This window comes from Carettochelys insculpta, chromosome 18 (assembly GCF_033958435.1).
Source record: "Carettochelys insculpta isolate YL-2023 chromosome 18, ASM3395843v1, whole genome shotgun sequence".
Lineage (NCBI taxonomy): Eukaryota > Metazoa > Chordata > Testudines > Carettochelyidae > Carettochelys > Carettochelys insculpta.
The window spans coordinates 11,507,791-11,534,086 of record NC_134154.1 but is presented as its reverse complement, the minus strand read 5'-3'; the positions used below and the strand labels follow the sequence as shown (position 1 = coordinate 11,534,086).

General features: G+C 43.8%; 1 protein-coding gene across 6 annotated transcripts in view; it reads left to right on the top strand.

Annotated features, from left to right (window-relative positions):
* Positions 1-26,296, top strand: part of PPIL2 (peptidylprolyl isomerase like 2) — a 181,595-nt gene that overhangs the window by 3,414 nt on the left and 151,885 nt on the right. For all 6 annotated transcript variants that reach the window (XM_075012264.1, XM_075012262.1, XM_075012263.1 and 3 more), the window contains exon 5: positions 475-526. In XM_075012264.1, the coding sequence (XP_074868365.1) occupies positions 475-526 (52 nt within the window). The remainder of the gene's footprint in view (positions 1-474; positions 527-26,296) is intronic.

The following is a 26,296-nucleotide window of genomic DNA, read 5'->3' as shown; positions in this document are numbered from 1 at the left end:
GTCATTGGGATTCACTTCCATTTTGTGGAGATGTATTGTTAAACTACAGCAAGCAGTTAGCCTAAGCCAAGACCTGCAGATTAAAAAATGGCTTTGCTTTTAATTTTTAAAAGTCAGAATGGAACTTTTTTTTTGTTTCGCTAATAAGATGAGTCATCCATTAATACAGTACTGTGGGAGAAAATTCTGCAATGCATCAGTTTTGCCCACCATATAGGGCAAATATTATTTTTGTAGGAAATGTCATATTTCCCTTTGTTATGGGTGGATGGGTGTGCTCATGCCCTTTTGCAAAGCTGCAATACAGTATCAATGATTAAAGGCCACTAGGTCTCCGAACCCTAATGTCTCTCTCATGTACTCCCATAGTAGGGCTCTCATAACTAGTTAGAGATGCAAAGACAGGGTCTTCAAAAGTCAACATGTATTCCTAATGCTGTGTATGACTTACTTTCTTATCTCCACTCTTTTCAGGAGTATTGTTCCTTGGATAAAGAAGTATGGAACCAACCCAATCACAGGGATGGTAGGTAGTGATGTATTTATTAATAAAATACATGTTGTTTTCCCTGTTTGCTGCTCTTACTTGATTTGTGAAAAGAGAAACTTTGATCTTTGTTCCATCGCTGGTTCTGTGGGCTTTTAAATTGCTATTTATAGGAGCAAGTGCTGAAACTAAAATATTTAGCCAGGGCATGTTTGTTTGAACCAAAAAAAAAGGGAAATATTTGACGAAATGCTGATATCCCCAACGCTTTTAAGGTCCTCATAATTTTTCCCAAGGAATATAGTCTGTGTGTGATCTGTGCTTGGCAGTTAGGAGAGGAGAGCTAAGTGTGTGTGTGGGGGGGGGGGGGGGGGAAATCCCACAATTTGTAATGGTGGAGGCTGATAATGGGATGTTTGATTCAAATTCCAGAGAAAACCATGGGGCTGAATCCTGCTTGTCTTATTTCTGCATATGCATATAGTCTCCCTGAAGGTTCTAGGTACAAAGTAAACTGACTTTGTTTCCTCTGTCACTGACGCCCTCAAGCCTGATTGTTCAAAGCAATAATTAGGGTTCCAGAAAACGCTCTGAGTGTACTAGAAAGTTTGATTGTAAGAGAAGAAGTAGAACAGAGCTTTGGTTAATGGCTCTTTTTAGTCAAATGAGTAATATTAACCTGTGCTAATACTTTTAGAGATTTTGAGGCACATAATGCTGCTAGATGGTATCTTAACAATATACTTTTAAAAATGTCTGTAATTTTTCAAATCTTTTCTTCCATCTCACTATATATAATAACCCTATGGAAGATTAAATGTTAAAACTGCAATCTGCTGTGGTATTCTTTGTTTCATTCTGAACATATGCTAATTTGATATTGTAGGATTGTTTGTGAATTGTTAGTTTATACAGCACTTCACTCCTGAAGCATCATCGAAGTCGTGAAGTATTGTTAGAGTGCTGCCATTTATTTATTGTACTGTTCTTCAGGAAAAAATAGGTATTTTAGGGAATAAAGGACAAGTAGTTAAAAACTGCTAAACAAAAACAGGTCATATTTCAGACCTCCTTATCACAAGTGTTCCTTTATTAATGTTCTGTGAAGGACTCTTTCTTTGCAATATGTTCTCAAAAAGTAATTGCAGGTTGCTTTTTGAGCACAAGATGGCAGTCGTTACACAGAATTATCACTAGATTTCTTTGTGTGTGCTGTGGGAAGAGATTACTTTTTGAAATGTCTCTTGTGTCCTTTTGATTAAAAATTTCCCTAGTAGGTAGAGAAGAGAAGAGATGAGTGAGTTGCTATATCCCAAGCTTTAAACATAAGCAGACTCTTTTAAAAGTGACTGTTCCCTTCACTGTTATGCAGGCTGGTAGCAAACCTGCAAAGGGGTTAGTGTTTTGGGGAAATTATCAAAGCTCTCCTTTTGGTCAGTAATGAAAGGGAGGATGATGGCCTTTTCCTCCACTCTGCCCAACTGTAGGTTTCTTACTCCATAGATCAGCTAATGGCTTTTGGAACCTTGTTGAAAGTTGGATAGAGCTGTCGTTCCCAGATTACCTTTAAAACACCTATTCATAGTTAAACCATACAGTGCACTGTGTTAAAAGTGCTTTGTGCAAAACAAGAGGGAGTAGCACTCCTAATCTCATGTATAGTCTCGGAGAAGGCTCTTTTCTTTTGACTCTTGGTGTGCAAGCCAGATGCAGGGGTAAGGGCAGTTTTTCCGCCTTTATGTAGAACATGAAATGGTCCTGGAACAAGGTTGTTCCATTTTAACTTTGTTAATTCAATAAGCATGGTGGACCCTTGCAGTTTCTGGCTATAATGAACAAGGAATTTTGACATGCTGACTCTTGTCTTGGGAACAGGACTGTGCTGTATTTTCAGCTGATTTAGGCTTAAAGAACTAGTGAGGACTCTGCAAAATGTTCATGGAGGTATCTGAGAGCACTCTGTCTGTGAGCCTTTCTCAAACTTCTGCGGTTCAGATATGCCAACCTGACTGCCCTAATTCTCCTCAGTAGTGTTCTCCTTTTCCTCCATTTGCAAAGCATTCTTTGTTACAGCTTCTGTGGTGAGCCCAGCCTAGGATGGGTGGGATGAGTATTGGAATTGCAGAGAAATGGAAGATACTGAGTTTGGGTTTCCTGGAAGTGCAGCTCCACACTGTGGAAAATAGTTTTTGGAGGCAGGAAGGGGAAACCTATGTTGCAGAGAAAGGAGGGAATTTAAAGGTTTGAGTTTATGCAGCCTTAGAACTGTAGTGATCACAATTTTAGTGCCTTCTCCTTAATCTGTCATTGTTTTGCCAAAGGCGGAAATTTTTCTGTGATGAGTTGGTGATTCATGCAGATACTAAGTTAGGCAATGTTAATTGGAGTAGTAGTTTCATAATCTGGACAACAATGTTACTCTCTGTAGATTTGCTGGGAGAAGATCTGGTCCAAAGAGAAGATGGTGGCGTGGTTCTGAGTAAATCATTTTTCGTTTTTCTGTAATGAAGTTGAAAAATGGTGCTGTTATCTTGTGTAGTTTATTCTTCAGTTGTTACAGCTCACAACTAACTAGGCATTTTAGGGGTGCTAGACAGTCACTTCATCACATTAACTATAGGCATTAACTTTTATCTAGCTATCGAACTCATAAGAACAGCTATAATTAGGTCAGACCAAATGTCCATCGAGTCCAGTGACCTGTCTGCCTCCAGTGGCCAATGCCAGATGCTCCAGAGGGAGTGAATAGAACAGGTAATCCTTGAGTGACCCCTCTCCTGTTATCGATTTCCAGTTTCTCACAGGAGTTAGGGACACTCTTCCCACTTATCCTAGCTAATAAATATGGATGGACAAGACCTCTAGGAATTTATCTAGTTCTTTTTTGAACCCTAATAAAGTCCTGGTCTTCAAAAAAAGCCTCTGGCCAAGTGTTCCATTGGTTGACTTTACGCTGTGTAAAAAACTTCCTTTTGATTGTTTTGAACCTGCTACCTGTTATTTCCTTTGGTGACCCCTAATTCTTATATTGCCCATCTCCCCTAACTCCTTACAGAGGGTCTTCTCCCCTCTTTCCCAGGTGCCTCCCTCTCGTTGCTCTGGTGGCTGGATCTGGACCATGGTCCGGGGTTTCCCTACTCCTGATTTACCCCTTTCTCCAAATTATTTATAAAAATGTGGAATAAGATTGGTCTCAGTAGAAAACTGTGGGGGGCACTGCTAGTTAACTCTCTCCGTTCTGAAAACAGGTAATTTATTCCTACCCTTTGTTTCCTGCCTTTTAATCAGTTTTCAGTCAGTGAGAGCACCTTCCCTCTTATCCCATGGCAACTTACTGAAGAGATTTTGGTGAGGGACCTTGTCAAAGGCTTTCTGAAAATCTAAGTACACTATATCCACTGGATCCCCCTTGTCCACATTCTTCTTAACCCCTTCAGAGAACTCTAGCAGTTTAGTAAGGCATGATTCCCCTCCCGGAAACCATGTTGACTTTTCCCCAACAGCTTATGTTTATCTGGGTGTCTGACAATTCTGTTCTTTACTATAGTTTCAACTAATTTGCCCAGTCCATTTACCCCCTGTAATTGTCAGGATCACCTCTAGAGCCCTTTTCAGATTTAGGCATCACATTAGCTGTGTTCCTTTCATGAGGTACAGAAGATGATTCGAAAGATTAGGTTACAAACCACAGTTAGTAGGCCCGCAGTTTCACATTTGAGTGCTTTCAGAACTTTGAATGCCATCTGGTCTCAGTGACTTCTTACTAGTAATCTCTCACCGCTTTTTTTACTTGATTGCTAAGCCACAGTGGTAGTTGATTGCTTCTCTTACAGTGTTTTTAATTTGGGGTCTGCATTTAAGTTGGGCCTCTATAATAGTGTCTTTGAAAAGTTTCCATGCAGCTTGCAGGGATTTTGGTTTTGGCATTGTACCTTTTAATCTGTGTTTGTTTAACCTCCTCATTTTCTTATGTAGATCTCCTCTTTTGAAATTAAAAGCCACTGTGTAGGTCTGTTGTAGTGTGTTTCCCACCACCGGGGTGTTAACTTTTATTCCATTATGGCCATTGTTTCCAAGTGGTCCTGTTACATTTACCTCTTGGACCAGATCCTGTGCTCCACTTAGGACTTGTGGGTTCCAGGAATACCTGATCCAAGAAGCAGTAATTTAAGGTATCAAGAAGCTTTATCTCTGCATCCTATCCTGAGGTGACATGTATCCAGTCAATATGGTGACAGTTGAAAGCCCCATCGATTACTGATTTTGTTTTTTTTGTTTTTAAATTTTTGTAGACTCTAATACCTCTTAGCATTCCAATCAAAATTTTTAGGTTTGACCCCCTATTCATCCACCATCAATGCAGTACCTGAGTGCTTCACAGTCTCGGTTGTGTTTATCCCCACAGCAGTCCTACGAGGCAAGGTAGTGCAGGGCTGCTGTTTCCATTTTTTTAAAATAGGCTCTACCTCAGCACCTCAAGGGTGCGTCTACACTCGCAAGTGCCTTTGAAATTAGGATCAGAAGACCAAGTTCTTTTGAAAGAAGCCGCAGAGCCTCTACACTGACACGGCGCTCTTTCGAAATTAATTTCGAAAACTCCCCTGTTCTTTCGCAGTCGTTCTTCCAATCCCGGGATGGGAAAAGTGCCCTCTTTGGAAAGATAAGCTCAAAAGAGAGCAAGTGTAGACGCTCTGCGGCCCACTCTTTCGAAAGAGCGGGTCCTCCATGGCTGCAATCAGCTGGCAGGCAGCGGCGCCGCTCACAGCACAGGAGCTCTATGCTCCAGTGTTCAGCCACGTTTCAGGACGTAGGCTCCCAGAAGCTCTCAGGCAGGAAGCTGAGAGCGTACAGGCAGCAGGGAGCCCACGCTGCTGCCCAGCCATCCAGCAAGGGCGATGCTCCAGCCTGCCTACCGGCCTCACTGGCACCGTAGCCAGCGCTCTGACCCCCGCCCGCCCCAGGGGCCCCTCAGGGACACCGGGAAGCCCTCACTGGGGGGAGCCAGCCCCCCTTCCTGGACTGACGCCGAGCTGCAGGACGACCTCACCTTCTGCGCATATGAGGAAGTCCTGCAGCAGATGGGGATCCAGCACCGAATCGCGGCCGTGTTTCTTTGCCTCGCCAAGGGCCTCACCAGCGGGGGTCACCCCACTTGGGCCCCGGACCAGGTAAGGTCCAAAGTGAAGGCACTCCGGCAGGCCTCCTGTCGCGCTCAGGGGCAGTGCCTGCCAGCTGCCCCTAATTTAAAAATCTCGACCGTGTCTTTGGGCCCAAGGAGGTGGGACTCCCAGCCGCGGACCCCCCGATGGAGCCGGAGCTGGAGGGGAAGGGGACCGAGGGGGAGGACTGCTCCAGACCTCCAGCCACGGGCAGGCGGCCACCACGGATCCTGGACACCAGTGACGACAAGGGGACCCTCGTCATCGAAGTCCCCTTGGGCCCATCCATCCCTGCCTCCTCGGATCATGCATAGCCCGAGCTTCTGGAGGGACCTACAGGTATGTACCATGCATGTGCGCGGCCAGGGGAGGGGGTGCGCAGTCCTGCCTGGCGTGGCCGCAGCCCACCCACAGGGACATAAGCCCCAGGGCACAGGCAGGCCAGACGGCCCCACCGGGCTGATGTGTGGCACTTGGCACCATGCGGCCCAGACAGTACCTTGGGCTGTCAGGCTGTGTAGGGACCGAGGGGGGCACAGGAGAGCCAGTGCTCCCGCAACCCAGATGGGGAACCCAGGATGCGGTCCCTGCAGGACTGCCAAGATGGGGTGTGGGGGAGTTCAGGGGGTCCCTCACCGGGACTAATGGCCCGTTCCTCTCCCCTTATGTCTCCACAGCTCCAGTGGCCGGCAGCTGGACCAGCCTCACGATGGGCCTGGGGAGTCCTACCACCGAGGGCGAGGGGGAGCACCCCAGGCCCTGGACAGGGCTAGCACAGTGCCACTGCTGGCGCCACCAGGCCGGGGAGGAGGAGACAGGAGGCTGCTGGCCCTGGCCTAGCCCCGGTGGGGCCCCTGGACCCAAGAAGAAAGGGGCGGGCATGGGTGGTGGGGCTCCCCAGCCATCGAGCCCCGTGGAGGGGTGGGGTCCCCCACCCTGGCTCCCCGTTCACCCTCCCCGGCACATGTAAATAGTTCTCCTTGTTCACCTTTCCCCGACATGTATATAGTTCCCCCTAGAAAATGAGGGTCACAGTTTTGTGTAGCAAATAGTTTATTTTTATGGTTTAACCAGCTTCCCCCGTGCATGGGTGCTGGTGGGTCTGCATGTGTGTTCAGGTTGTGGGTGCGGGAGGAGTGAGGGTGGAGCGGGGAGTGTGCAGGGTCGGGGGTTACCATGGCCCCCGCTGAAAGGCCTTGTGCAGGGCCTCGCTTACATGCACCCCATCCTGCTGGGCCTGGTGGCACAAGGCAGTATGTACCTGTGTCCTGCTTCTGCGGCCCACCCCTGCATATAGGGCTCGTGTTTTGCCTCCACCAGTTTATGGAGGGTGCAGCAGGCCCCGACCACCGCCGGGACGTTGGGAAGCCCACCTCCAGCCTGGTGTAGAGGCATCTAAAACACCTCTTGAGGCAGCCGAACGCCTCCTCTTTGAGGACGGCCCCGACAGTGGCTTTGCCCACCCTGAACTGGTGGCTGACGGATTGGTAACTGTCCAGGATGACAGGCTTCCACAGGGCGATGGCCACCCTTTTGTGCAGGGGGAACGCCGGCCTCAGGTGTGTGTCCTGGTGCTGGAGGACTGAGGCGAGCCAGTGGCACAGCTCCAGGAATGTCCCTTTGGTCATCCTGAAGTTCTGAAGCCACCGATTGTCGCCCCAGTACTCCAGCACCAGCCGCTTCCACCAGTCACTGCTTGTGGGGAAGCTCCACAGGTGGCGGATGGCCTGGGAGACTGGTTGGGGGTGTTGTGTTCTGAGGATGGCGTCCAACAGGGTGGCTATTATGATGGCCACCCGGAGCCCCTGTAGCACAGCGGCCAGGGCGCTGGCCATGGCTGTGATGGAGCAGGGGTGCTGCTCGGTGTCCATGGGGGCCCGGATGCCACCTCTGATGGCTCTCGCTCTGCCTGGGGACAGGGTTGCTGGCCCTCAGCATGTGCAGGCTGAGGTACAGTCGGGGGCCCTTTAAGGGCACAGCGGGAGGCAGCCCTGGAAGGGCTCGTCCACCATGTGACCCTGCCCATAGCACTTCCTGCCCCTGCTCTTTCGAAAGAGCGCCCTGGTGCATGTGGATGCTCTCTTTCGAAATTGAGCTGGAGGCCTTTCGAAAAAACGGACTGAACCGGCTGGTGTGTGTGGCTGCTCTGTTTTGAAAGACCATCTTTCGGTGTTCTCTTTTGAAAGACGTTCTTTTGAAACAGAACTGTAGTGTAGGCGCAGCCCAAGTGACTTTCCCAAAGTCACGCAGGGATTCTGTGATGGCGTAGGGAATTGAAACTGTCTCCCCCAAGCTCCAGGCCAGCACACCAAACACTTCCTTCCTCTTCTGAATTAACTTACATGTGCAATTTTTTTTGTATAGTTTAAAAAAAGTTTTCCATATATTTCCCCTTCTTCTGTTTCCTCAAACTTTCATTCTCCTGGTTTTTTGAACATCTCCAGGAGGTAGTGTGGATGCCAGTGTTCACACGGAAGAAACAAATCTGCGTTGCCCTTTCTGGCTTCCTCTTTGCCCATGAGCTGCTCCAAAAAGTAATCTCATATTTCCTTACTTGGTGTATTGTGATAAAAAACAGTCGTGTTGCCATGGTTATAATTTTGGAGCCAAATTAAGCATCTCCTGCAGCTGAGCCACAACCTGTTGGGTGTTTCTGGCTGTCTTGGTTCCTTGTCAGGAGGTTTCCCCAAATAGTGTGTCTGCCTCTCCCATCTCACAAGTTTCTGAGATCTCAGTGCTTCATTATCTCCGCTTTAATGATAGGAAGGCAAATACTTAACCAAAGTGGGCGTGTTGTAAGTCTTGGTACATTTCACAGAAATTAATTAAAAGGTGATCAGCTGGGACACAGTAGAACAGCTGATTTCATATTAAACAATGGAAGCTCATCTAAGCACAAGGTTTTTTTGGTACTCCTGTAAATATCTGCTTGTAAACCAATATAGATATGTGAATACAAAAATTACGTGGAGGCAGCCTTTTGTCTGAGCAAGCTAAAATCCAAATGAAATTCACAGTTACTAAGGCTGATTACAAAAGAGTAGCATGAGCATATAAAGACAAAAATCAGAAAGGGTAAAGTGCAAGGGACAGTAAGGCAATCATAAGAGGTTCTATAAATAAATTAGAAACGAGAAAGAGGAAGAAACTGTAGGTCCTACATTTGTGAGGAAGGAGAGCTAATAACAGATGATATCAAGAAGGCTGAGGTGTTTGTCTGTTCTGCGTCAGTCCTCATTGAAAGACTAAATGTGACCAGATAGTTAAGACAGATAATATTAACTATGAGGGGAAAGAGAGCCACTTTTGGGGGCTAAAAGTAGAAAGGCTAGACAGATAGTGTTTACATGCACCTCCTTTTAGTGACAGGGCTGTGGCGACAGCCTTGTTGCTCAAATCTGCATATTGTAGACATACACTTAGAAGTATTCAAATCATCAGGACCTGATCAGCTGCACCATAGAGTATTTATCTAACTGAAGAAATCTTGGAATTATTAGCAATTATCTTTAAGAACTCATGTGGGACTGGAGACTGGACAACATAATGCCTATCTGTAAAAAGGGGAACAAAGAGGACTCACTGGCCGTTTCTACGTAGGCCGCTTCCTTTGGCAGTGGCATGCTAATACATGGAGTGAAAGATGCTAATAAGGCGTGGATGCAAATTCCCCATGCCTCATTAGCATAATGTCACGTGATTTGGAGTTCGGAAGACTGTTCTTCCGGACTCCAAAATGCCGTGCAGAAGCATGGCCCCCGGGGGGCTTCCAGAAGGACGTGCTTCTTCCAGAGGCCCCTTCTTCCCAAAAATTTTTGGGAAGAAGGGGCCTCCGGAAGAAGCAGGACCTTCTGGAACAACACCCACCCCACCCGGGCCACGCCTCCACAGGGCATTTTGGAGTCTGGAAGAAGGGTCTTCTGGACTCCAAATCACATGACATTATGCTAATGAGGCGTGGGGAATTTGCATCCTTGCCTCGTTAGCATCTTTCACTCCGCGTATTAGCATGCCACTTCCAAAAGAAGTGGCCTGTGTAGAAACGAACACTGTGTTTATAGTTCAGTCAGCCGAACTTTGACATGCAGATTGAGTGCGTTGTGTGAAAAAATACTTCCTTTTGTTTGTTTTAAACCTGCTACCTATTAATTTTATTTGGTGACTCCTAGCTCTTGTGTTATGAGGAGGAGTAAATAACACTCTTATTTACCTTCTCCACACCCGTCGTGATTTCACAGACTATCATATTCCTTCTCAGGCGTATCTCTTCCATGTTGAAAAGTCCCAGTTTAGTTAATCTCTCCTCATATGGAAGCTGTTCCATACCCCAGTCATTTTTGTTTCTCTTTTCTTTACCTTTCCAATTCCAATTTTTTTTTTTTTTTTTTTTTTTTTTTTTTTTTGAGATGAGGTGACCATTTCTGTGCTGTGTTTGAGATGTGGGCATACCATGGATTTTTACAGAGGCAATATATTTTCTGTCTTATTCTCTAACCATTTCTTAATGATTCCCACCATTGTTTGCTTTTGTGGCTGCCATTCCATAGTGAGCAGATGCTTTTTGAGAACTATCCACAGTACCTCCAAAACATTTCTTATGTGGTAACATCTAATTTAGACCCCAACGTTTTATATGTGTAGTTGGGATTATGTTTTCCAATGTGTAATACTTTGCATTTATCAACACTGAATTTTGCCTGCCATTTTAATGGCCAGGACTATGAGATCCTTTTGTTGCTCTTTGCTGTCTGCTTTGGGCTTAAATAGCATGAGTAGTTTTGAAGCATCTGCAAATTTTGCCCCTCACTTTTTCCCAGTTTTTTTTATGAATGATAAATGGTACTGGTTCCTGTAGACACCATTGAGGGACACCACCATTTACTTATGTCCATTCTGAAATGTGATATCTCTTGATTTATAGCAAGGCTTTTGAAACCAGTTCCATGTGATATTCTCCTCAGCAAATGAGGGATATATGGTTTAGATGAACTTACTAAAATATGGGTGTGCAATTGGTTGAAAGATCCTACCTATTTCACAAGTCATTATCAATGGTTTGCTCTCGTACCGGAGAGTTGTATCTCCTCATTTCCCACAAGTCCGCCCTGTGTCTGTTCAATATTTTCATTAATAACTTGTATGTTATGGCAAGCATTCTTATAACGTTTGTGGATGCTGATAAGCTGAAAGGGCTTATAAGCATGGGAGAGGGCAGGACAACCACGATAAATTGGGGAAATGGTCTGTAATTAAAAAGATGGAATTAATTAAAGATAAGTGTAAAGTAGTACACTTAGGAATAAAAAAAATCAAATGCATGGCAACAAAATGGGGAGTAACTGGGTAGGTAGAATTACTGCTCACGAGTACTTGGGAGTTGTAGTGGATTACAAATTGCAGATGAATCATCAGTGTGTTATAATTGAAAAAAAGGCTAATAGCATGCTGGACATCCCTCTCAGTTACTATTCAGCATACTGAATAGTACAACTCTGGGTACTATGGCTGTGGACAAACAGAGTTCAGAGGATAGTTTAGAAAACCTGACCTGTGAGGAAAGTTTTTGTTAAAACTGGGCATGTTTGGTCTTGAGGAAGAAATGTCTGAGGAGAGGCCTGATAAGTCTTCAACAATATGAGTGCAGTTATAGAGAGGACAGTGATCAGTCCATGTCCACTAAAGATAGGCCAGTAAGTAATGGGTTCAACCTGCAACAATAGAGATTTAGGTTGAATATTGGGAAAAATGTTTCCTGTATGTAAGGAGAGTTAAACATTCTGGAATAGGCTTCTAAGGGAGTTCATGACATCCCCATTATTGGAGGCTATTAAGAACAGATGAGACAAACACCAGTTAGGTGTGGTCTGTACATGGGTATGGACTAGACTTTTTGAAGTCCTTTCCAACCCTGTATTTCTGTGAGTCTGTGGCACCACACTGAAACAACTGTTTGTATACTAGAGGAGCAGCTTATACATTAGGAGTCATCGGTGATTTTCTGATTTTGCTGTGAGTGCAGTGAAGAGTGTGTAACTCTGTCTTGATGGAGGTGGAAAGATGTGATTCTTTTTTTCCAGTGGAATGAGCATAAAAACCATTGGTAAGCTCTCTTATGGCCTATTAAGACATAGGCCAACACTTTGGATGGCGAGTTAACTGGTTTTGTTGTATTTAGATTGGAGTGCCTACAGTCAAGCTGTAACAAGACTTGCTGAATCCAGTTAAAGATACTAAACTGCATAGGCATTAAATCAGGTTTCCCCTAACCTTTTCATATCATTCCTACTTACCTCTTTTGCATATTTCCTGCAGGAGTTGTGGTTGACAGCAGTGCTGTGGTTCCCAGGGGACACAGACAGGGGTGTAAGAGGGCAGGAGCCTGGAGCTTGGGCATGGGGTCAGGGCCACAGCTAGTGGCAAGGCCAAGAGCAATAGCTGTGGGCAGAGCCATCTGCTGGGGTTGCAGTCAGAAGATGCAGGCTAATGGACAGGCTGTGAGCTAGATGGGAGAGCTGGAGCAGAGCGAGGCTGGTCTGGGCCCTACTTCTTGCCTCTCCAGAGGCTGGCTCAGATGCTACTGTAACCCTCAAATGTTCTTCTGCCGCTCCTTCCCCCAGTTTGGAGATTACTGCATTAAGTGGAGCTTTTAGTCACGTTGAGGTAGTTTAATTAAACTAATTCAGTTGAAATACCACTCTTATTTCCCTAGTTTAGACAAATCCTGCTTTCTCAGTTATTGCCCTGCCCCTTAACTGCTCCGTGAAGCAAGGCAAAGGATTCTGGGGCATACAAAAGAGAGGAACAGTTGCAAGAGGCTGAAGATTGAATCACTGGAGGGGGAAAAAGGTGGTTGGCTGTGTGGTTGCAGAGGGATAAAGGCTGATAATCCCCACTGCTTTATAGGAAAATCACCTTTCTTATTCAGAATGAACTTCTTAGCTCTGCCTTCCCAAAACCTCATGTTGCTTTTAAAGGATGAATATTCTTACGCTTTCTTGACCATTGAAAACATTTATTTAAAACAATTGGGTGGAGTGCAGGTTTGGAACATTTCCAGTATGTGGCTAATATTAATCTGAGAGAGTCAGCCTCAGCAAAAATACCCTGGGTGTAGGCTTGCTCTAGGAAAATGGATACACGCTTCCTCCCATGGGGTTTGTCAGGTCATAAGAGTTTACTGAGAAGGTGGTTCTGGTACACGGTCAGTGTCCTATCTCAGAAGAATGGGGCTGCAGAGAGTGCAATTAGTGCCTCCTCAATCATAACAGTGTTAGTGGGTCCAATTTTAAGTCTCTGAGCCTTGACAATATACCTTTTTGAATCCATTGTTAGAAAGAAATGCTGAACAACACACTCACCCTAATGTGATGCCTGGCTGAGCAGGTAAATCTGAAGGTGTACGGTCTTGGAGCTGGTGAGGGATGCCTGAGTTTTATTACACTCAGCAATCTCATTTCTTTGAAACTTGTGTCTTGGGCATGAATTGGATAAAAATTGTTGCCAGCGGAACCCTCTCTGCTTATTTCCTGCTCGGTGACTGTTTTCAAAGCAGCATGGATTTCTGTTGACGTTAACACAAAGGCACTTTCCAAAGTACCTTTTTAGCTGCTAATTAAACAGTTGTTGCAATTGAATCGATGCATTTTTATATATTTTTGAAAATGCCTAATTCATGTTTGCTTCTTGCTGTGGTGGATTGGGCACTGGAACAATGAGGCCTGCGTGCAGGGCCCTGGAAAAAGTGAGAGCCCCTGCTTCAGCCGGAGAGTGCGGTGGGACTTCAGGGGTGAGGGGCATGGGCAGGCCTGCCTCGCTCTGCTGAACTGCCTGGCAGGAGAAGACGGTGGATAGGGGTGGGCAAGCTCCAGAGGCCCAACCTCTCTCCCCACCAAGAGCAGAGGGTGAGCAGATTTGACCCCATTTCTCTAGCAAGTGTGCTGGTGGGCCTTGGGGGGGACTATGTGGAAGAGTTGGGGAGGGGTCCCCACTTGCTCTGGCCCAGTGGCCCCACAAAATCCTGATCTGCCTCTGGCTTCTCAGCTCCTTTACAGATTAGATCTTTGCCCATTATCAAGGGCTTAATAGTTCTTCCAAATGCTAATGGATATTGCTGTGTGTCTTTAAGGCTATGTTTAACTACAGACCTTAGAGTGGCACAGCTGTACCATAATAAGGTCTCCTGTGCAGCTGCTCTATGCTGGTGGGAGAGAGCTCTCCTGCTGGCATAATTAAACCATTCCCAGTGATTGGCGGTGGCATTTCTGCTGCCAGCATGCCATTGTTCATACTGGCACTTTTGTCAATGGAAGTTTTATTGTCATGGGTTAGTTTGTTTGGGTGGTATTCCCTCCTTTTCCCCTCCCACTCCCAAGCCTCAAAGGTACTAGTGTAGACAAAACCATATTTCCGGCTACTTTGGAAACATTTCATTTTTTTTTTTTTTTTTTTGGTGTGAGTTACTGAAATCAGTTGATCCTAGAGAAATTAACTGTTTCAAAAATATGAGAGGCTGGTTTGCCAGATTAGTGCGAATGATATGAGAAAAGTTGATGTCACTGTCTTGTATTCATTGCACTCTTCATTTTTTTTTTTTTTTTTAAACACTCATCATTTCTTGAAAAACCTGCAAAATCTGACTGCTGAAATCAGAGAAATCTTGCTGGGAAAACATGCAAAAGTTGGGGTGAAGGTGAAACTTCCTTAAATAGTTTGATGTTTTCAAAAATCTGTTTATTTTGAGAACATAAAAAAAAATGACAAAGCCAGGTCAAGAAATTGGAAAATAAATGACTATGAACATTGACTCATATCATGGTGCTGGAGTTTTGCCTTCTTATTTTACGGAATTATGGTATGAAAAAAACAAACAAACAAACAAATCTGCACATCATATAAAAGCTGTGATGAGGGTGTATTAAAGGACTAGCTGTCAGATCTTCAGAGAATTTGAGACAAATCTCCTGAAGTTAGATTCCACATAAGTTTTTCAGTGCAACTTTGGACCAAATCTCTCAGATATGGGCTATGATAAATGAGTTTCATGAGCAACTTTCAGATCTCTTTGGACTCGATGATGAAAAATAAAACTGGGATAGTAACCAAAATTGAAAGAATATTCAACCTTTTTTGATAGGTTGGATTGAAAGGATCTGTTGCCTGAGTCTGTAACAGTGACAAGTACCCTTGCTGGCTACATAAAAGATGATTTTGCCTTTTCATGTTGTTCTGTGTGAGTGGTATATTAACTTGCTGCAACTGACATTTTAATTAAATTGCTCCAGATGTGTATCAGGATAACAGACAATAACAGCCTTTAATTATCTTTAGGAAAAAAGTCTAGAACGTTTCAGCTCAACAGCTGGTGTAACTAATTTTTAGTCCTTGGTGAAGGAAAAATTGTCGTTGTCCTGGAAGGTGTTGAAATACAACCAGTTAAGTCTTTGTGATCAGTCTGTGGGCACATGTGGTTATGATTAGACAAGGATTGGAGTTTAACAATCTGTATTTACTGACGTTAAACTAATACATTTGGTGGGAGTACAAGTAGTTCAGGAAGGCTAAATGCCTGAGGTCTCAGAGTTTATTAGGGCAGACAGGAGCAATCTTTTTGGTTTGTGCATAATGTCTAGTATGTTGGTGTACTCCGTTCCCTGACTGGACTTTCCTACATTACTGCAACATGGTAATCACATTCCGACATCCTGTAGGATTTTCAAGGCCTGTAGAGCAAGGCACGGAGGGCTGTTAATTCTGTTTTCATGTCGCCCTGGGGTTTCTTTCTCCTTGGAGATGTTTCCTGAATTGTTCTCATATCCACACAGAACATACACTGTTTCTGAAATCAGATAAGTATTGCCAGTTCGTCAGTGTTAAAGTATAATATCGGATGGAGAGCCTGTGTGTGGGACCTCGTGCATGCAAGCTATCTTTGCATTAGCTTTCTGTTTCTAGAGGGCCAGGATTCCCTCATTTAGGCATATAAAATTCCATTTAACAGGTACTGTTGTTTAATGAGACAGATTCAGCAAGGCTGCCCATCTCTCCCATTATGGACCTTTTTCACGTAAGACCTGAAGCATAGGGTCTGAAATCTGCATGATCAAAAATATCTCCTGGTAGCTTATGGGAGAACTGGAACTTCCTCTAGGAATAGTTAGTCTGTATTCTATCAAAACCAACAGTCAGTCAAGTAGCACTTTAACTACTAACAAAATAATGTATTAGGTGATGAGCTTTTGTGGGACAGACCCACTTCTTCAGATCATAGCCATACCAGAACAGACTCAATATGTAAAGCATAGAGGTCCAAAAATTATCAGGGTTGACAATCTTGATAACAATTTTTCTGATTAATCAACCTTGATTACTATTTTTGGACCTCTATGCTTTATGTATTGAGTCTGTTCTGGTATGGCTATGATCTGAAGAAGTGGGTCTGTCCCACAAAAGCTCCTCTCTTAATAAATTATTTTGTTTGTCTTTAAAGTGGTTCTTGACTGCTTTTTTGTTTCCACTGGGAATGTAATACTTTCTTCATGGGTACATGAAAATTGATCACTTCTCAGTAGTGTGGTATGTTCAGGTTTCATCTGTCTGGAGCCCAGACAGTGGGATAATCTGAAATTCAGATTGTCTCTAAAGGATGCTTTTTAGAGATCCATGCTGAGGAGGAGTATGGTACATCTGTGACCATTGAATCAAAAGTGGGTGGCTTTGTTTGTGACTCTTCACCTTGCAGTTGAGGCTCCGAATATTCTGCAGGTGTAGATGTCACACCAGGTGCACCCTTTTACTACTTCGGTAAACTTGGAGCAAAGAATTTTCCTGAACTGTTTTAGTTGTAATAAAAGATTCAGTGAAGAAAAATTCACATATTTTCCACTAATTGCAAAGTAGAGATCAGTTACCTTTCATTGTCAAAACAAAAAGCAGTCAAGTAGCACTTTAAAGACTAGCAAAATAATTTATTAGATGATGAGCTTTCGTGGGACAGACCCACGAAATATTGAGTCTGTTCTGGTACGGCTGTGGTCTGAAGAAGTGGGTCTGTCCCACAAAAGCTCACCTAGTAAATTATTTTGCTAGTCTTTAAAGTGCTATTTGACTGCTTTTTGTTTTGATAGTATATAGACCAGCACGGCTCCCTCTCTGTTACCTTTCATTGTCAGTGAAAGCTGCTCTAAAGAGAGCTCGTTTGGCTATGATTAAACCGTCAATTTAGCAGACCCCAGTTTACCAGACTTCAGAAATAATGGACGCTGTCCGCACCCTCCTCCCCGCCACAAATAAATGCTGGAGACTCACCCTCCACCCCGCCACCAGAATGCTGGAGGAGGGAAACTTAGTTTCCTCAGGAGTGCCCGACCTTGGGTGGGTTGTGTGCAGCTCATGGCAGTGCAAAGAGCCTGCTGCCAAGCTCTCTCCCCTGAGCCCCTGCATTCCTCCCAGGTCTCGGATGGAATGCTCCCCATTGTGCTTTGCAAGGTGCCTCCAGTCCTGCAGATTCAGATTTGATGGACTTTTGGCATTAACAGACACCCCTTTCCCCCGTTAGTCTGTTAAATCAGGGGTTTACTGTACTGTGGTTTTCACATTTCAGAAAAGGGAGGAAAGGAGAATGGTCATAAGCCTGTCTGTTTGGTTAGTTGATTTGTGTAGGTTAGGCAAAAGGGTGAAAATTATGTACTGAGACAGCTTAAACATCTTAAGTCCGTGTCTGTTGGGGCACGATTGCCAGACTCTCTGATTCCTCTCAGTAACTCACCCTTTGGCTATTTCCAGGATGTCAGACAGTTTCGTAGATAAGAACAAGCCAGAGAGAATGCCTTCTGTTCAGGTGACTGTATTCTCCTGGCCTGTGTTTGCAGTGGTATTTCATAAGAGCAGGTTCTTCTCCCATACAAAACTCTGAATAGATCACACTAGAGGTGTTTACAGTTGAAGGGAGTAAGAGGCCTCTGGCTCAAATATCTTGCGGCTAAATCTGCAGGAACTTGTGGCTGTTGCGTGTGCCAAGTTTCACGAGACCCTTTTCAGAAAAGTCAGCTGTTTAATATGCAGTTCTTGGACCACTTTTTCCCTGTTGCTTCATGTGTCTCAGAAAATTAGTAGATCTCAGTCAACAGTTTTTAAATGGGTAACATGGACATATACATACAGCTGGAAGGGACCTTGAGAGGTGATCAAGGCCAGTCTCCTGCACTTACAGCAGGACCTATCACCATTCCTGACGTTTTATTTTAAATCTAACCTGCCCCAGAGCCTTGAAAGGCCCCTTCAGGGATTGAACTGTCCACCCTGGGTTTGCAAGGCAAATGCTCTCAGCCAGCGGTTCCCAGCCTTTTCCAGACAGGAACCCATTTTAACAGTTCAGGAAGACTTGGTGACCCAAGGCAATTAAAAACTGGTGGGGGAGGGGCAGGGATGGGGAAGGCAGAGCTGTAATTAGCTAATTTTGTGCCTGAGGCAAGAATATAAAATTATGCCCCCTTATGTTTATATATTCATAATAGTTATTTCATAGAAAAGGGGAAATATATTAATAAAATAACACTACATTTACTATCGTTAATCAGAGTTGTGGTGGTGGAAAGACACTCATCCTCAAACTGCTCTCCCCCAGCTTAAACCCCACAATCAGGGGCTAGAGGAGACACACGAAGGAGCTAGGAGAGTCACACTCGAGCTGGAGGAGGCTAGAGGAGTCACACTCGGGCTAGGAGTCACTTGGGCTTCAGGGGAGTCACACTCAGATTGGAGGGGTCTAGAGGGGGCTGGGGAGTCACACTCAGGCTTGGAGTCATTCGGGGCTGAAGTGGAGCTAAGGATGTCTCACTCAAGGGCTAGAGGAGTCACAGTCAGGCTAGGAGTCACTCATGGGCTGGAGGGAGCTAGGGCAGGCACAGGGATCCCCATGACAGGAAGTCAGCTGGGGCATGGAGCTCTGGCTGGCAGTGCCAGCTGCAGGAACCCCAACTATTACAGGGGGAAACCTCCATCCCCGCAGCTGGAAGCTGGCTGGGGCAGAGCCCTGGCTGGCAGCGCCAGCCTCAGGAACCCCGACTAAGGCTGATGGGAGACCCTGACCCCCCGCAGCTGGAAGCTGGCTGGGCCAGAGCCCTGACTGGCCTGCAGGAATCCTGTTAGGGTCTGGGGGGACCCCATCCTCTGCAGAGGCTGGAAGCCAGGGAGCTGATCAGCTCTGCCCTCCCTCCCAACGTCGGATTCAAGCACTCACCTTACTTGAGCTGGGTACTGCTCCTCAGGCATGCAGTTCTCTGCCCTGCAGCTGAAATGGTTCTCAATTTAATTGATTGGCCTAACTTCCTGATGGTGGTTAATCCAATTAAGAAGCTGAAAACCACTTCAGGAGTATGAATGGCTTCTTAATAGCCACCTGTGGAGCTGCCCTGCCCAGCTGGTGGCCCTTTGGAAATGTAATCACCACCCATAAGTTGGGAAACCCTGCTCTAAACACTGGGCTATCCCTCCCTCTGTCACCTCCCCATGTGATGACTTCAATTTTGTGGCAGAAGGCTCAGCCTTCATTTTGCTAACATGTCCATGCACATCATCTCAGAAGAGTCTTGGGATCCCTTGCTATATTCATTGGAACAGCGGGCAGTCCCCACCAAGCATGCTATGCCACTGTATTCTTTAGTCTCTGTGATACATGGTGTGTGTTGCAAAGTCAGGGGCAACGAGAACTGAGCTGAAATGTGGCACTGGAAAATCTACAAGGGTCATACTGTACAATTAAATCTTCAACTGTTAAGGAATTGTTTTGGATGAATTAACTTTTGCCTCTGATTGTCTTGAACCCTGAATGTCTGATACATTTTATATACCACAAACCAGTAAGAGACTGAACTGAACTTCCACGACATGCCCTGAGACTTTAGTGTTACAAGAGAGCTACTAAAAGGTGCCTTATACCAAATTAAATATCTAGAAAAAAAGATTCCCACAGGGTAAGGTACTGCAAGATTGACAGTCAAATATTTACACCTCTGTTGCACTAGGCGCTGCTCGAACATGAAATAAAGACAATCCCAGGTGCAATATTGGAAGGTGGAGAGCTAATATCTTTAATGGTGCCATCTTCTTTTGGTGAAAGAGACAAGCTTTTCATTTACACAGAGCGCTTCTTCAGATCTGGGAAAGATAGTGTTAAAAACAGTGATTTGCAACATCTTATGTTAAGCAAAGGTACAAAAACTATGAATTTTTTGCATTGAATCCCTGTTAAACTTTCCTGGTATAGAGTTCTGTGTTTAAACAAAGAAGAGATGACCAGCACCTTTTTGAATGAATGTGTTGACTACCCTGTCTGCTCCTTGCCTTGGCTTCTGGGGAATTCATTGCCTCAGTTGATGGAATAGTTGAAAAGATTTGAAGGTAGCTCATTAACATGAAAGGGTTTGGCTGTTCCTTTCAGGATCCCATTATGTACTCTGGATGTTAAAGTTGTGTCAAAAGATGACATTTTTGGTATACAGTAAAATTGTTAATATTTTATTTGTCCAGTGCTTGGAAGTTTGCCTGGTACCCCACAGAAACCTGTTCAAACACGGATCCTGCCCAGAGAACACTCTGAAGTGCATGTGCCATAACTAGTTATGTTCATAAAGAAAATTAATATAAGGAGCTGGAGGATAGAGAGAATGAAGATGATCATGATAAGATCACTTGGTTTCGTAGGTTCTCAGTCTGTGTCCTTATGTGGAATATTATCTTTATCTTTTTTTAAAAAAAAATTTTTCTCCACCTGCCCTCCTTCTTTCCCACTCTCACATCTCATAATGGTCATGGATTACCTGTAGGTTGTTTTTCCATTCGCCAGGGGTGTGTATTCTAGGTAGTACATGTAGTTTAATTCACGATGAACAGAGTGGCTAATTTTAAAAAAGTATAGCAAGGTACTGATTAAGTTACTGTGCTTCCGTTGTCCTCTGTTGCAGTGAATCTGGAAAGTCACTGGTAGCTTGCTATACAGCAGGCTGGCGCTGGACACAAACTGATAAATATATCCTGATATTCCTAATGCATTATTTCTATTAGAACAAATCTGTATTTGCATTTAGATTTTAGACTGAACAGATGGTCTTGTCCCCCCTCCCATCTGTTGTTTTCTTGGAAGACGGGTACTTTAGATGCTTTTTTGTGTTTGTGACACTTGGAAGGACTGGCAGCCATGAAATTTTGTAGCCTTATATCAGATTCATTATGAGGCTGCCTGTAGATCTTCTCTTGTCCAGACATCACTAAAATGCGAGAGTTATGGTTTATCAGTACTTCTGTGTTTTTCATAAACTATGTTGGATTTGGCTATGGATAATTTGTGTCTGGGTTGATAGTTCCTGATTGCACTAATGTTTCAGGTCTAGTCTTTTATATTGTAGAGTAGAACCTCGGAGTTATGAATACCAGAATTATGGCCTGACCAGTCAACCACATGCCTCGTTTGGAACCAGAAATACACAGCCAGGCAGCAGCAAGAGAGCTTTACAGTATCATTAAAATTAAATTTGTAGAATGCCAGCATTTTCATCTGGCTAGTAAAGTTTCAGAGCTGCATGAAGTAAATGTCAGTTGTAAACTTTAGAAAGAAGGATCTAACATTTTCTTCATTTACAAACTGCCTCCATTCCAGGTGTGTTCATAACTCTGAGGTTCTACTCTACTGTTGTTCATGTTCCAAACATTTTTTATTTACATTTCCTTATGGCAGTCCTGTTGCTGGATTCTGTGAGTCAAGCTTATATTATCAAGCAAAATCTCTGCAGTCCTAAAGGCAGGACTCTGAATAGCATGGAGTGTCAGTTTAATTGAATGCTGGGACTTGATAGCCTGGAAGTGGCTAATGGGAGATGCCCCTTTTCACTTCCAAGCTACCAGCCCAGACCTGGATCTATTTTGTGGTGAATGAAAGTAATTATCGTCTGACGGCTGTTTGACCTGTGAAGATGAATTGATGATATTAGTCTAGCTCTGAGTGGATAATTGTCCATGTGATAAATATGATCACAACTATGAATCATGCTAGGAGTCTCAGCAGACTGAGTAGCTGTAGCTTGAATGAGTCTGGAGACTGAACAGTCTTCACATCTGTAGCTATGGTGCATCCAAGGCAGGATTGAGGCATACTGGTCAAGCTTAACTGCGGTTAGGCTTTCACTTCTGTTTCTCACGGTGTATCTGTTGCATGCACTTCCTGAAGACTGGTTTGCTAGACTGTCAGTGTGGGACCTTTCCCCAGCATTAAATTCACTTTAAAATGTTAAGTACTCAGTATTCCTGCTGCTCTGCAGTTAAAACTAGAACAGCCAAGCAACATCATCTGCACTTGTTTTTGAATGTCCAATGGCTTGAAAAGTCAGGTGGCTGCTTTTTGAAGTTCAAAGATGGGACAATAAGAACAATAAACTTGTGACCTATAAAAGAATCTGAAGAGTGAGTAAAGATGCGGGCAGAAATTCCTCAATGGGTATGTAGGACAAGTATCTATTTTTCTTTTGTACCTGCTTTTTCATCCATCTCCCCTATCGTGTTTTGGTAGTTCTCAGCCTACAGTAGTGTCAGAGGCTCTTCACTACTGTAAATTGTCCATTCTGCTACAGGATTTGTCTGGCCAATTCACGGTACGATGCTTCTGACTCCTCATTGACCTTAACATCACAGTTGAATTTTCAGAGATTTTTATCCTTGAGGGCATCAATCTTGGTGTTTACACACATCTCCTAGAATTGGAAGGGACCTCAGGAGGTCATCTAGTCAAGTCCCCTGCCCTCTTTGGCAGGACCAAGCACCATCCCTGACATCTCTTTGCCGCAGTCCCTAAATGATCTCCTCGAGGACTGAGCTCACAAACGGGGGTTTAACAGGCTAATGCGCAAACCACTGAGCTATCTGTCCCTTCCTGGCATAGGCTATTAAGTAGACCCTCTGATTACTCAATGAGTAACATATTTTTAATTTTAGCTCAGTTAAGAAATCTGGAATGCTCTATGTTCAACAAGCAAAATTCTTGCTTCTCCCTACCATCACTATCCATGAGAGGCTGAACAGCAAAGTAAGTCTGTTCAGATTGTTTTTCAGACTGTTATGTATCCAGCAGCATCAAAAACTCAGTAGCAACATGTCTTTTAGCAGAGGAGTCAAGAACATGTTGACACAGACCAAAGGGATTAGGAGTGTGTAACTAATTGACAAACAGGTATTATAGGTCATATCTTCATGATTCACATGCATCAGGGACAAAGGATGATTTTGCTTTTCAACAGTCAGCATGCTTCAGCTGACTGCCTTCTTTCCACATCCTGGGATGAGTGGATTTTGTCAGCTGACAGACTAGAGAAAAATCTGTGGTGGGGCTTGTTAAAGCTTGTTAGAAAGTAGGTCAGGACCAAAAGTAGCCTGACTGGCTTTGTTGGAGGTGTGCCTTAAAAAGGGAGGGAGTCAGCTGAGGGAAAAGCTCAAATTGTTTTTCCAATTCTCCTTCTTGAAGGGTTGACCTTACGCGTCTTAACTTTGCTGTCCAGTACTAGTACATAAAAATATTCCCTAAAAGAACACAAGCTATTATTTCTGCATGGGAAAATGTTTATCCCATTTAATTTTAGATGCGAGACTTGGTGAAAACTTTTAAACATTGTTCTTTTTAATAAACTGCTTTTTTCCCTGAATTATGTATTTTTGAAAAGTTACTGAGACTTGCCAAGTGATCTCTGTAACATTAGATTTAGAAATACTTTTGCTCCTGCACCATATTTTTTTACACTTCTTTTTATTACTGATAAGATATTCATGCAAACAAGTATTTTCGCCTTTTTAAGAACTCATTCACTCTTGCTTTGACTTCTCCACCCGAAATGTAAGTCATCCTCCAGTGGCATATAATGATCATTTTCCTCAGCAGCAAATTGTGCCATCGAAAATAGGAGTCTTTGACTTTTGCTGGTGAATATATATAGCAGGAGCAAATTTAACCCTTTTGAAAGACAGTCCTGTTTTTAAATAAAATAAAGATGATGAGAATTAAAAATTCAGAAGCTGTGCTGTGGGGTTCAAATTATGTCTAACTAGAATGTTCTTTTGTAATTTTCATTGTGACACATGAAATATTTAAAAAGCTAACTTACTGCAATACTGCATTGCTGGCGGAACTCCCACTCCATAACTTTTCCTTGCTCCTATAAACAGAAGACCTGATCCTGCAAATGCTTTCTCAGGTGAGAAGCTCCATTTTAGGCAGTAGTGACTATTTCCCTTTGAGGTTTCCAAAGCCAGCTTTATGTAGTGAGCCAGGCCTTCTGCTGCATACAGAGGGAAAAGAGAAAATTAGTTCATAGACTTTTGAAAACAAAAACCTATTTTGCCCAACATAACCCTAGCCCTCCTGTATATGTCTGTTTACAGCCTGGTCCCCTCTATGTCTTCTGAAACTAAATGGTACAAATACTTCTTGTAGGTAACAGGAAGTTCTTTTGTGGCTCAGACAGCAAGGTAACACTGGAGTGCAAAGTTGTTTTCAGCTGAGCTTGTGTGTGACACCTCTGCAACCTGTGGCTGTGGAGCAGCATGCGGCTCTTTAAGGACTTCTTTGGGCCTCCTGACGCTATAACGGCAAAGTAAAAAACAAAAAACAGAAAAACTCAAAACTCTTCTGATTTAATTTTGATAAATGGTGACTGTCTAAAAGCCCAGTAATGAAAAACTCATATCTAAATAGTGAAGGATATGCGATCTCAAAACATAGTTAACTCCCCCTTTAACATGTGCAGTGCGTTGTGGGATATTGAACTGTGTTTTAATCGTGTTGCTAATAAAGTCTTGTTTTTGAAAAGGAAGCTTGTGGCATTCCTATTGTGAAGCGCAACATGCATGTGAAGAAAGAAAACTGAAATTAAACGTGAAGTAAATTTGGCATAATTTAAGCAGGGTTGGAATGGCTTCAAAAAAGAGGAAAAGTGAAGATGAAAACAGAAAATTTCAAACTGAATGGACTCAATCCTTTGCATTTACACTAAGTTGAGCTGCTCTCCCTTTGTCTGTCTCATCTGCAATGAAAAATTCACCAAGAGCAAAAAATGCAACCTTGAGGAGCCCTTTCTCAAAAAACACTACTTTTGCAAACAGTATCCAGCTGGAGGTGGCAGGAGGTTTTTTAAAAAAAAAGCCCAGGAGGAACTGCTTTGCATAACAGAGCAAAATAAGAACACATTTGTTAAATAGGTGAAATCACCAAGAAGTATGAATGTGGCTAGTTTTGTGGCAATTTGAGATCATGGGACGAGGAAAGCTGTTCACAGATGGTGAATATATAAAAGACTGCTTTATCAAAATATCAGAGCAGCTGTACAGTGATTTAAAAAACAAAATTGTTTAGAAACTAGCGTCCTACAGAGAAGATTGGAGGGTGAAAGTCAAGAGGAGGGTGTCACAAACATATGTGTAAAGTGTGAGGAAACAGAAGAAGTAAAAAGCTTGTGAACGTCCTGCAGTAAACTTGGCATTACAAATCATTATGTGTGCATTATTCTTAAAATAGGTGTTGTTAAATACTATCAAACTGTATTTTTATAACAACGTTCTCATATTCACATACATTGCAGCTCTTGAATTATTGAAGTTGTGTTTTTTTTTTAACCAAATTTGGAAAAAATGGCTTTTCTTGCTATTTTGGTTGCTGACCCCCCCGTCTTAGAATATATCTACATTGCAATAACAAACCCATGGTACCAAATCCTGGAGCCTGAGGCCATTAACTCAGACTGCCAGTGCATGGGCTGAGAATTGTAGTATAAGTGTTCTGTTTGCACCCCCAATTCTGAGACCCTCATGGAAAATTTTAGTGCTTTGGTTGCAGCCCAAGCCTAAAAACTACATTGCAACTGTTTACCCTGCAGCATGACCCCTGCAAGCCTGAGTCCGCTGAACCAGGCCAGCTGCAAGCATTCAGCAAGTCTTATTGCAGAATAGGTGTGCCCTTAAGGTATGTCTACACAGCATTTTGGAGTGAACCTCTGAGCCTGGGTTGACAGACTTGGGCTAGTGGAATAGCACAAGCACTGTAAAAATAGCTGTGGAGGCAGCACTTCAACCCTATTTGAAGTGTAGCTTGGGTTCTGAAGCAAAAGAGGTTGGTTTCCAGAGCCTGAGGGCAGCCCAAGCAGCAGCCGCAGTGTGCGGTTTGCTCAGCTATATTTAGAGCACTACCAGGAGCTCTGTAAGGCTAAATCTGTCAGTCCAAAAGGGTGTTTAGACATAACTGAAATACCAAAGCTCCACTAGACTGGTTAGTAAAATACCAAGCACACTTTGTTCTGGGTTTCTCATACTGCCTCACTGCACTGGCCCCATGTTAAGGGATCATGAGCTGCTTGTACACAGTGCTTGGTCTGTCCTTCCACCCCCAGTACACTGGGCACACCTGACGCATTAAAAAAAAAAAAAAAGCTGACTTCCCTCTCTATGATAAGTGATTCACAGATGCTATGTGTTAGTCCTAATTAGTTCCTATACGTTCAGATGTACCTGTCTGAACTCTTCAATTGCTTTGATAGTGTGTGTGTAGGGAAAGAGTTCTTCTCCTGGTGCTAGATCCATGTTGCAGACTCGATTTGCATGTGGTATGCAGATACACTGGGTA